Source organism: Chelmon rostratus, chromosome 22, assembly GCF_017976325.1.
Source record: "Chelmon rostratus isolate fCheRos1 chromosome 22, fCheRos1.pri, whole genome shotgun sequence".
NCBI classification, from domain to species: domain Eukaryota; kingdom Metazoa; phylum Chordata; class Actinopteri; order Chaetodontiformes; family Chaetodontidae; genus Chelmon; species Chelmon rostratus.
In genome coordinates this window covers 18,172,545-18,185,527 of record NC_055679.1, presented here as the reverse complement: position 1 = coordinate 18,185,527, position 12,983 = coordinate 18,172,545, and the positions used below count along the sequence as shown (strand labels likewise).

At 43.7% G+C, this 12,983-nt stretch overlaps 1 protein-coding gene across 1 annotated transcript in view; it reads right to left on the bottom strand.

The window, feature by feature from the left end:
- Positions 1-9,009, bottom strand: part of usp6nl (USP6 N-terminal like) — a 73,403-nt gene extending 64,394 nt beyond the window's left edge. Inside the window, exons 1-2 of the mRNA XM_041963885.1 lie at positions 8,726-9,009; positions 283-389 (exon numbers count right to left, since the gene is read on the bottom strand). Of these exons, the coding sequence (XP_041819819.1) occupies positions 283-286 (4 nt within the window). The 5' untranslated portion in view covers positions 287-389; positions 8,726-9,009. The remainder of the gene's footprint in view (positions 1-282; positions 390-8,725) is intronic.
- Positions 9,010-12,983: the final 3,974 nt, after the last annotated feature.

Genomic DNA, 12,983 nt, shown 5'->3' with positions numbered 1-12,983 from the left:
TCTGCTGAAGTATTTCAGATTATTCGCTCACATTTTTTTAATATCATTAAAATATAAATGCTCATATTAGATGATGAGGTCTGAGGAGGGGCATGTTTTCTTGGTTGGCGTGTGTCTCAGCCTATCACAGTAAGCCATGGTGGCTGTCGGCTCCACCCACAATTCAACCGTCATTGTTCCAACAACCCGAAAAACTCAACATTCGTGGTTTAAACACGCAACTTCAGAAACTTCCAGGTGCATCACAGAGGCGGCAGTTTGAATATGAATAAATCAACTTACTCATGGTGGGAGTCCAGGGGTGGGGGGCAGGGTGAGGCCCAGGTAGGGCGGGGTTTTGGACAGGTGAGGTTATTCTCCACTGGGTCTTTCCTAGAGGAACTCATGACCTGAGGAGGAAACCAAAGGAACACGTGAAATCACAGAACACACCCTTTGGAAGCTTGACGTCAACTTCAAAAATCATTGTTTGCAGGAATTTACTGAGCCAAAAAATGCTGAAAGTCTGTGGATTAGCCTCTTTAAACCAAATAACTTTGTTTGCAGACTGTTAGTGGGACAAAACAAGACATCTGAAGTCATCATCCTGGGCTTTAGGAACGTTTTTCACTACTTTCTCACATTTAACAGACAAAACTAAGAAATGAGGCTCCGCTTCTTTCCCAGATACATTCAGATGTCACTGAAATGGACAAATACTGTCAAGAATCACACACACACACACACACATGCACACGCACACGCACACGCACACACACACACACACACACACACACACACAGGATTGTGAGCCTGCTCATTAGCATCTTCACTGAGATATAAATGGCAGGGCAAAGGGAGGGTGAATGAACAGCCTTTTTTGTTAAGGAGTGTGTGTGTGTGTGTGTGTGTGTGTGTGTGTGTGTGTGTGTGTGTGCGCGGGCGTCGTGTGTGTGTGTGTGTGTGTGTGTGTGTGTGTGTGTGTGTATGCGCGGGCGTCATGTGTGTGTGCGCATCCATCCAAACCGGCTCAGTCACTGGACTAAATAACGGTAATCTGATGATTGTTTGCAGTAATAAAGGGTAATTTGATCACTCTGCAGATGCCTGCTGGATCATGAGGAGGGAGGGAGGGGTGGAGGGGTGGGTGGGCAGGAAGGCAGAGGGGGGAAATGGTGCAGGTGATGTAGAAATTAAGTCCCCCCCCCCCACCGCCCACCGCCCCCAGATGCTGGAGGATCCAATATCCTCCCGGGCTGCGAGTGAAAGCAGCGCAGGTCAGCAGAATGCTTCAGCAGCAGCAGGATGAGAAACAAGCAGCAGAGCAGCAATCTGTGCAGAGAGAGAGAGCTGACGCTGCCTCACGGACGCCGCTCTCGCCATCGCTACCATCCACGCTCAACCTACGGTTTGATGCAGGCTCTCAAAACTCAGTGGAGTTGAAGTGCAGCTGTGGTTTGACTGCGGGTGCAGACTTAAAGGCTGAGGCGATTATTAATTCATTCATTGGAATTGTTTACTCTATGAAATGACAGGAAATAGTAAAACCACCCAAAGTAATGTCTTCAAAAGTTTCCAATGAACCATGAAGGAGACAAATCCTCACTTTTAAAATATTTCTGCTTCATAAAAAAAAAAAAAAAAAGACAAATGATCAAGATTTCAGCCCTGATCGACACCGTCCTGAGTCAGAGATGAGTTTTTAGGGTCTCAAACACCAACGAGCAGACCTGAGGACAGAATGTGTGAAGGTCTGAGGTCTTTATAACACTCGAGCGCACCCGTGATTAGCTTCGAGGCTGTGACCTGGGATTAGATGCACCATATGTCCACCAGCCAGTTATTAAGCCTGAAACTAACAGAGCCGCTCTCCAGCCGGCCAATCGAGGAGCTGGGGTCACTTTCCGGACTCGGCTCTCGGGTCGAGAGGTTTCAGTGACGCATATTAAGCTCTGATGTAGTTACTGTGGGGCTCAACTTCCACCCTGATTATCAGACGGCAAACTCTCCTGAACGGATCTATGGAATCTGGTGGACGCACAGACGTGCAGTTCATTGGTTGGTTATGCAGACCTGCTGCTTCCAGCGCTGCGTCAGCCGTTATTATACCGAAGGCCTGAAACGAGTTTTCAGTAATCAAGTAGTGGAGCTGCGGAGGATTCTGATCGCAGATTAATCGTTGCAATAATTTATCAATCACAATCAGTATCACGAATTTATCACTGCACACTCAGAATCTGGGGGGGTTTGTGGACAGTTGGACAGACAGTTTGGAGACAGCTCACTGGAGTCTCTGGACCTGAGTTGGCCTCTGACAATTCATTGATTAAATGATCATTCAAAAATTAAACCAGTAACATGTTTAACTGTTTATTTGCATCATAAAGGTCTCAAAACGTGTGATTCTGGTCTATAGAGATAAACCTGGTGTGACGAGAGTAACCAATAATGAAAATAATCATTTACATGAGTATTATTTATATACAGTTTTCATTCCTTTCAAGGTCACAGTAAGTGATAATGATAATATTGCAGTATCGTGCATCGTGAAACTGATATTTTTAGCTTCCAGTTATCGCATCATGAAAATCTTGAACCCTATTAGAGACGAGGCTTTAAAAACAAATCCCTCAGATCTGCAAGATCACAAAATCAGTAATTAAAACCCACATTCGTCACTGTGTGAATGCATAAAGCCGATCTATAGAGAACTTGTTAGCGAGCACGTGCAGTCGTGTTTCCGCCCTCCTCTTTGCTCTGCAGCTGCTGGACGCTGCGCTCTGTCCTCCAGCTAAATGCTAACTCTGCCTTCACCGTTCGGTGCAGCTCAGGGAGCGAGCAGGCTTTATCAGAGCTGTAAATCAAGCCGGACTCACGAGAAAATTCGCTATTCAACAAAAGGGTGTGCTCGAAAATTTTATGCTGTATGGCAACCTTTTTTGACATGCATAGAAAATATAGATGACGCTAACACTTAAAATTTATAGAACTGAACCTAAATTGTATATAATCTATAGCCCACCTATTTAATTTCAATTCCTTTCCTTTTATTTATTTATTTATTTATTTATTTATTTATTTTGGATACTTGAATATTATTTTGTTAATTTCAATCTCATTTTATTTTATTTTAATGATTTATTTGTTTTTTCACATCTGCTTATTTCTATATACATCTATTTGTATGTATAAGTAATTCTTTATAAGATCATTATTTAATAACTTAATGGTGCAGTAATATTGTTGCAGGGATGGGGCTCTGTTGAGCGGGGGGGGGGGGTTATATTGTATTCATGCAGTTTTGTTTTTGAAGTGTCGTTCTGTATAAATTTAATATGCCAATAAAAATACTTTGAGAACAAAAAAAAAAAAAGCAAGCCAGACGACCAAGCTGTCACTCAGGCAGCCTTTAATCTGAACGGATCCAATATTTAATTACAGGTATTATCTGATATCTGGTCTTCATCCTCGGTGTAATAAAACGTATCACGGCACCATGATAGTCGGGCTGTAAGACGACGAGCATCAACGTAAAAACACACTACAACTACAATTCTCTGCCTCCACCAAACAGTGAAGTCACCTTGACCTTTGACCGCCAAAATGTAATCAATCTATCCTTGAGTCCGAGTGAACGTTTGCACCAAATGTGAAGAGATCCCCTCGCTGCGTTCCTGAGACAGCAGCCTTCAAAACGCCGAATCCCTCAAACCACAACGCCGCCCGAGCAACAAGACCTCTTTTGTTCTTTGCTGTAAACTCAGCAGGCCGGCAGCTGTGAGGGACGTGACGCTGCTGCTGTGGCGCGTTAAAGAGTGACCACGTAACCTCAGACTGGTTAGACCTCTCTGCGGCGCTTTAACTACCCGCTGACGCAACAGGCTAACACGTTTATCCAAAATTATCTGTATCGCCTTCGTAAGCCCGCACCGGCCAAACAGCGGCGTGTTTGTTGGACGGGAGGTTCGTTAGATCTGATGCAGGGTCATGAGCCAATGCTGCACACACACACACACACACACACACACACAGGCCAGAGGGCGGCTCGGCATCTGGTGGTGTGTTGTGTGCTGCTGCTCTGAAGCCGGGCATTAAAAGAGAGAGCGGCGCGCTGAGCCAGCGGGGATCAGCGGCCAATAAAGACGGGCAGCAGCAGCACCTCGATGCCAAGGCCTGGACGGCAGTGAGGGAATGTAGAAGCTGTGTGTGTGTGTGTGTGTGTGTGTGTTGGTAGACCACATCTGGTATGTGGGTGGGCTGCCCGCCTCGTGAAGCCGGTCGAATCCTGCTGCACTGTGCTGAAATCCTTATCAGACCCCAGCTGACCTGCAGGTTCGGGGATCCTGCAGGTTTCACAAAGCAACACGTGACACCTCTGAAGCCTTTTTAAATTAACACTTTGACATTTTATGGAAAAGCACTAATCCGCTTTCTTGCCGAGAGTTAGATAAGAGCATCGGTGCCACTCTTGTGTCTGCACGGCAGATATAAAGCTACAGCCAAACCAGTTAGCTTAGCTTAGCTCACACCTTTGAATACCTCTTAAACCAAAACCTGCTGCTACAGTTTTTGCGTCGACTAAACATATTAGATGCTGTTTAGTGAGCTTGTTTCGAGCTGTTTCCTGCCTGATTCTAATCTAAGAAAATCCATTTCTTTAAGCTGTGAATGTGAGGCAGGAAGAGTAAAGCAAGTAAAAAACAAAGTCTGGCCTCAAAACGTCTAAAACTCTCTCGTTCGACACTCTTTCTGGGACTGCAGGTGTCTTCGTGTGCGATCACACCTTCATACAAAGGAGGTAAAGTTTAATTTAAGGTATGAAACTGTGAGAAGAGACGAAGCTGAGAGAGAGAAACCCAGTCAAGTGTCTGTTGCTACGTTACAGACATTCAGTCAGACAAAACCTGCTTTCGAGTTTGGAAGCCACCTGATGCCGTGCAGCCTGGTAAACAGACTGCCCTTTCAACAAGAGACACACACACGCACGCACACACACTCAAACACACACAGACACACACCTTCAAGTGTTTCTGGAGAGGCTCTGCAGACGCTCTAACGGAGACAGAACGAAGGAGATGAACTAATTTGTGCTTGTTGACCCTGACGACTTCGGAGCTTTTCCATTTCCTCTCTGTCACCGAGCCACACGTCCTCCCGCAGCCTCAATCAGCACCGGAGACCTTTTTCTGGATCCATCACACATTTTATGCTCTTTACCCAGAGTGGGCATCGTGCTTACATTCACATGTTAATACAGAAAAGCAGCTGTGTGCACATGCGGTGCTACATTCACTGCAGGCAGGAAAGCAGGAACATTTTCTGTCGTTTCTAGTTCAGATACAAGTTTAGGAGACCGTCGTAACCTGACTAACCTAACCTAACTAATTCTAATGACTCAAATTTGACACAGCTGGTGCTGAAACAGCTGGAGAATTGGTCAATTAGTTGATCAAACTGAGACTTTTTAGTCATTTATTAGGAAAAATGTCAAACATTGGCTGATTCCAGCTTGTCGAATGTGCAGATTTGCTGCTCTGTAAACTGAATATTTGGCTTTTAGGCCGTCGGTCAGATAAAATGCAGAATTTAAAGCATAAAAACAACCGTAGCTGCAGCTGTAAACACATCTACGCTTTGTGAATGTGAGCTTGCGATGTCTAAATGTTGCACTTCAGACTGAAATGAAGACTAATCAGATTCTGTGGAGAAATCCATAGCTGTGGTTCAGTGTTATCAGCAGGGTGCACATGTGCCTCACATTCACTAAAATGCCACACAGGGCAGCGACTATGTCTAAAAGTCAGCAGGGGGTTGTGTGTGAAAAGGTCGAGTGTCGACGGCGAATCAGACCTTTAAGTTCAGCGTGCTGCAGCAGCGAGAGTTCGTCCCGCTGCAGAGTCCACGAGCAAGACGGTGAGACCCGGCCAGCTGTGAGGGTGATGCTCGGTGTCTGATCCCTGACAGCTTTTACTTTAAGGGTCAGTTCAGTGGATTCAAACCTCCAACAAACACAAAATCTATATTTTACCCGCAGATTCTTGCAGTGTCCATGTGCAAAACTTTCCAATGTGCGCGTCTATTAAATCTACACTAACTTTTATGCACATGATGTAAGTGCACATTCTAGATGTTGGGTGTTGCAGACACTCAAATCCAGCACATTTACTGTCGTACCGGAAGTTAATGGAGAAGAAACACAAAGATTAGAACAGGCAGACTTCTTATTGCATGTGTTCAGTGTCTGATCGTCCTACATAAAGTCTGCAGGGCGTCCCACATGCAACATTAGTTTCCCCAGACAAATTAAAAGTTTTTAAACGGAAACTTGCCAGTAATTAGTCAAATAATGCTGCAACTTTAACTGATGCAACAGAAGTCTAAAATGCAGAATGAAGCTTTTCACATGTTTAGCTGAATCCACTGTTGTGTGTGTTTGCAGGTTAAATTAATACTTTTTCAGTGGTGGCAGCAGCAGCAGTGCCACTTGCCTTCGCCTGGACTGATGCGTCTGGCTTTCTATCTCTATTTTGCATCAGAGCTGGGAAAGGACTGATCCCAGAGAAGCGACTCAGCAGCGCAGCAGTGACACAATGGCTGCAAATAAAAGCTGATAAAGCGAATAGTCTGACCCTGACACATCCTGACATGCTGCTCATTTCATGGCAGCCTGCGATGAACCCCAGAAATGCTGCTCCGTCCACGAAAAAACAGCCTAAACTCTTTGACAACAGTGATACAAGGACCAAGGCCTGCAGAAAATGCAAATACACTTTTATGTTTAAATAACTGATTTGTCTCAGTTTGTGGTAGTTTTGCTTGATGCTGGAGGTCAAATATTACCCTCCACTTAATCTAACACCCCAGTCCTGCAAGCGGACAACGTATGACAAGGTTTTGGATCTTAAAAACACCTCACGGTCACCAGAGTACACACTACTACTAAATGCCTTGTGTTTTCAAACAGTAAAGCCCCTGACTGGTTAAGCCGCATTATCCTGAAGCGGGATAGGAAGGATTGAGAGACGCACCACTGTCAAGTCAGCAACATTAAAATATGTGATTGCTTACCAGAATTTTCAAAATAAAATCAGCATTTGTTTTGTCTAAGGGAGGCTTCTTCTCCTGCTACGAATTGATACTGATTTGGTGTTTTTCACATAGCCTTCAATTTATGAAATAGATGTTTAGAAGTGTTCAGGTATGCTGAAAACTTCATTCAAGCATTAAGATGCTCTAATCAGGGCATGCAAGCCTCATGATGTAACTCGTGTTCTTTTGATTGTTTTTACAAACTGTGGTTTTGTTCTATGTTTAAAATAATATTTCAGTATGTTCACCGACAAAACAAGGTTGTTCCATACATCCTATAGCTTACATTCATATACAAACATGTGGAACTGACACGTTTCACGCTCTTACTTTGACAACCAATTCGCCGAACTTCCGTTTTGAATGTAGTTGGGTATAGCTTAACGCACCTTGCTACAAGGTAACTATCCCTTCTCACATGAGGCAGGAAAAAACATACAGTGCTAAACTTTATGAAACAAAACCACTGAGAAACGCGCATCCACGCGTCCAGGTTTATATTCGCGTATTTTCTCATTTTACAATGTCAACAACTGAGCTCCTCGAGCCATTTAAACGCTACAAATGCAGCAGCTGCAGCTCCGAAGCTCATCAAAGTGAGTGACAGGCCCTCGCAGCCAATCAGGAGCCGGAGAGCTCGCGGCTGCAGCCAATGGGAGGTCGTGATTGGTGCAACGGCCGCATTGATTCCGTTGCGGGAGGCAGCATTGGGGGTTTCGGCCGTGTAAAGTTTGCAACAATCAGCCAAAATACGACCGGAATTACTGCGCCTTTATATTCAAAATAAAAGAGTTTGTAGGTACTGAAGACACATTAGTTCACTAGATGAAGTCGATTAAAATGAAGTTATGAGCTCTACTGTAAACTTAAAGGCATCGGTGTTGGCATTTCAAATTGAATATCTACAAGGACACATTTTTAAATCAGGCATTTTAGAATAATCTTGATTTTACATTTTAAATAAGCTTTTTTTTCAAGTCGTTTACATTCTTCTGGCTATTTTTGACATCACATATAACCTTGTTTTAATCTGAAATTCACTGAAGTTACACCTCTTCTAAATATTAACACCTGTGCTGCTGATAATGGGCCTTTATGTATTCTAACTAATACAAATAATAAGAGGAGGCAGCAAACGAAAGTGTAAGACATGGATGCAGCATAATTTCAGCGATTGATGAACTTTAATTTAGTGTAAATATGGAGGTATATTGTGTACTTTATACCAACGACAGCAAGCTAGATCCCACCCCGAAACCATTCGACACTACGCTTGTAAATATGACTTTTATTTTGTAGGACGATACCGGAAGTCGACTTGTTCCACTCTGCTAGCTGAACAGTGGTGGGTTTGGCTAGGTAGGCCTCGGTGAATACAAATAAGCACAAACTTTACAGTAATAAAACACAATAAACCGTCTTTCGTAAACGTAAAACAACGCGAATAATTTCACACAGACGCCCAACAAAGTCCCAAGAGCCCCGACGCCATGTTCCGCTTCACTTTGAAAAGCTACCGTTAATGAGCTGCCGTCATTCAGCCCCGCAGTAACGCCACCGTTTCCACTGACAGATGCATTTCAGGAGCTCGACAAGTTCCCGATCTGCCCCAACATTAGCTAACAACACCGGAGCTAACTAACTCACGAAGGCTCACCTTGCTCTCAACTCGACGGGTCCTCCCGGATCACATCGCTGCAGGTATTTCCCCGGCCGAACTGGAGCGGAAAATGTCCATGGTCCCGTACCAGGAAGTCCAGAGCACTTCTCAAACTCCGCACAGGATCCCAGCCAGGTAGCAATGCGCCGCCCGCCGGGCTGATCTGACCTCACCGGGTGGATGCCGCTGCCGCTGCCGCTGCTACCGCCGCTGCCGCCGCCGCCGCTGCCGCTTAGTCCAGCCTGCGTCGTCCCCCTCACGCACTAAATCACCAGGAAAATGTTTGGTTTCTGTCTCTTTCTGTCCGTGTTGTAGATCCGACTGAGGGATTAAATACAGTTCCTGACTCCAACCACATTTTGATGATTATAATCACCATTAAACAAACAGTAAACACGTCATTCTTCTGTTTTCATCATTCTAATTGACTTCTACAGCATTTATGAAGTCTTTAACAAGAGAGACACCTGCCTGTAAATTAAATTAAAGAAAAAACACATTCTCACAGGCAGATATAACAAGTTCAAATGAGACCTGAAAGACAAGTTTAAACAAGTTATTCCAAGCCGAGAGTGCATACATCCAAAAGAAGCTCAGGTGAGCGAAGACATGGTGGATATATTCTCTCATTTTGAATTACACACAAAATTAAACAAATACATACACAAATAAATAAAAATACAACCAGTCATAACTGGGCTAGAAAGTGGCTTCACTGCATATTGTAGAAGCTAACGATCGAAAACAAATCTTCAAATAACACAAAACAAATGTGGAAATAGATTTGATGTTTTTTCTCACTTATATCCACAGAACTCACATCACTTTGATAGCATTCAAGCGTGTGTCATGAAAAGGTGTGATTCTAAGGCCTAAAAGCTCCAAAAAAAAAAAAAAAAGCTTCCAATAACAGAGAAGTAACATTGATTAGCCTGCTGGAAATGTTTAAACCTGCAACAACAGCAAAGCAAAATGACAAAAACAAGCACACAAGTGCACAAATCACTTTTTTTAAGCGCATAGTTTTGGGAGTTTTTCGCATTTGAAAGACCGTCACACAATTCACAACAGGTCTGCTGTCAAACTGTCTGCGAGCTAAAACTGAGAAGTACATTTTAAAAGCAAACAGCTGAATAATCCAGTAAATGTGACAGAAAGTCATGTTGAAGTAGACTGTCAGGCACGCTCAGGCTTGACCTGCCCTCCATCTATCTGATGGAAATCAAAGCTTCGCATGACGTCAGTTATCTGCAGACGCCACGGTTACAGTTTGACGCTACGGGCTCCACATGAACTCAGTAACTCCTGTTTACGGCCCCCAATTTCATTTATATTCTTATCTCCACATCGACGCACGTGGTGTGTTTGGAAACTCTCATGTTCACCTCAGCGGTGAATGATTTTGCTTTCATCACTATATGGATGCATATTTTCTGATAAAATAGCATCTTATATGCTGATTCAGCTGCATTTTAAATACATCTGCTCTCCAGTAGCATAAACATATAATCTAATCTGTCATGTGACCACAGCTTTCATTTGTAAATGACATATTACATCACCGCAACATGTACATCTGTCACTGAGGCCGCCGACGCTCTGAGTCTTTAAGTTCATACTGACCTCTATAGGCAGAAAGTGTGTGGAGGAGCTCCACGGGGCCACATCCAGCGTCTGCAGGAGGAGCAGCAGGAGAGGGCGGGAGGAGGAGGCAAGATGGAGGCAGATCAGAGCAGGACGGCGTCTGATCACCAAAGGTCATGCAGGTTGGACATGAGAGGGTTTGCAGGTCACCAGTTTAACAGATCATTCTTCCTGTATGTTTTAGCTCTCAGTGGCTGATTTCTGCTCAGAAAAGTCTTAAAATGAGCTGCAGCCTCCAGCGGGGAGAGTAAATGTGATGTTTTTGTTCCTGTTTTTTTTAAAAAGTCTTTTAAAAAAAGCACGAAAAGAAAGAAACTTGTATATTTCTGTGTAAAAGGGACTTAAAATGTCTTCATTTTGGCTTTCTACAACCCAGATTATGTTCAACCCAGATATAAAGAGGGAGAAGATGCTGTTTCTCTTTGAAAACGTCTTTTAAATTTGTCTTTCCTCAGTGCGGACAGTTCATGCAACTTTGACATGACAGGAAGAGACCAGAAAGTGATCAAGAGCAGGTTCCTATTGACCAATTTCTGTTTATCTTAAAAATGGCTCCTGGCAGCTTTTAAAATTCATGCAGAAATAATGGGAAGGAAAGGAAAAGAAAAGAAAAGGACAAGAAATGAAAGGAAAGGAAAGGAAAGGAAAGGAAAGGAAGGGAAGGGAAGGGAAGGGAAAGGAAAGGAAAAGAAAGGAAAGGAATGGATAGGAAAGGACAGGCATGGATAGGAAAGGACAGGCAAGGATAGGAAGGGACGGGCAGGGAAGGAAAGGAGAGGGTAGGAAAGGAAATGAAAGGAAAGGACAAGAAATGAAAGGAAAGGAAAAGACTGGAAAGGACCGGAAAGCAAATGAAAGGAAAAGTCAGGACGGGAAAGGAAAGGAAAGGTCAGGACAGGAAAGCAAGGAAAGGAAAGGAAAGGAAAGGAAAGGAAAGGTCAGGACAGGAAAGCAAGGAAAGGAAAGGAAAGAAAAGAAAAGGACAGGAGAGCAAAGGGAAGGAAAGGTCAGGACTAGAAAGGAAAGGGAAGTGAGAGTTGGGACATCTCGACAGGTCCCTCTCTGGCAGACTTGTGTTTAAGAAGGTCTTTCAGGTCTTTCGACCGTCTGTGCACGTCCTGCAGACTTCCTGTCTTTCCTCTCCAGCACAGAGCTGCAGAGCGACGTGTTGAACGTTCTCCCTGCAGCTGCGTTCAGGCTCAGTCTGCTGTGTTGTGTTTCTGTTACAGCGGCCCCGGAGGCCCCCGAGGAGCCTTAAACACACACACACAGAGTGTATAATGAGGGCTGGGTACAGGGCCGCACTGTTTACATTAGAGAGCATGCTGTTTATAGAGAGGAGCTTACCTTCAGTTACTCACCAAAACGCCTCGAGGCCCGACAGATGTCTTCAACGCCTTCCTCATAAAACATTTGCAAAGCCGACTTTTGGAATATTTTAAATCCTGAGTTGTTTGCTGGCTTGCAGTCTTCTTCCTCACTTTTGCTGGCACAGAACTGTGCTTCTTTGCACGATGCTGCCACCTACTGTCACTCAGCAGAACAGCACTACTAGTGGCTTCAAACCTTCACCAGGGTCCTTTAATGTTAGATTACTTGAAAAAAAATGTGATAAATTAATGTAGCGGAAAGTTTTCGGTGAATTTTCAGATTTATTATTATTTATTTGACTTTTTTTTGTAGTTCCCAACATGAAGGTGGGCAGTAAAGGCTGTTTAAGAGCCACAAATACAATTCAGGTGGGAATATAATGACTCATTTAAATTCAATTTTTAGTCCTTTTAAAATGTATGTATTATTAGTGTTAATTTTTGTGTGGTTGTTGGCCTAAAACTAGTCAAATTTAAATATTCTGAGTCTAAAAACAGTGGAAACTTTTGTATTTGTCTACTGCATATATTCTGTTCTATGGTGGTTGTAAAATAAGCTTCCCTCAAAAAGACAAGAAAATGTGGACAAACTGTTCTCAGTCTAGTTTAAATTCCACTACATTTAATATAACACACAGAACACACACACCTGTGTGTGTTTGTGGCCCTAAAAACCCTCACAGATTCAATAAGACCTGTACAAATGAGGAGAACAAAGACGGCAAACAGACCTCTAAAAAAGCTCATAAATTGAGTTAAGTTTGGTTTAGCTGCTCCGGTGGTCCTGAGGTATTCCTCGAACGAGTATCGACTTTCTCCAACAATGTCAGACTCAGTCCAAGTCAGCCATTGATTTATTCATTTGCAACCTGCTGTATTCATTTATTGGACATGTCCGTCAGTTGTCAAGGACGCACGTTCCGGCGGATCACGAGGTAAATGTGAGGAAGAGCAAACAGCGGAGCCCACAAACAAGCAAGCGATTTGAATGGATGTGTGGTCTGATGAATCAATAAGCCTCAGTCTGATGTGGGTTTACAGCTCAGTGGCAGGAAGCAGCATCACAGCCTGCAGCTAATCAGAGGACGGTGATGTAATATGTTTTATAGGCCAGTATCTGACAGCGCCACAGACCTGCACCGCTTACCTTGTTAGCGCAAGGCGTTACGGCCTATTTGTTATCCTAATGCATCATGTGACCATGTTAAGAGGGCAATGAGAGGGACACGATTCTGGCTTCG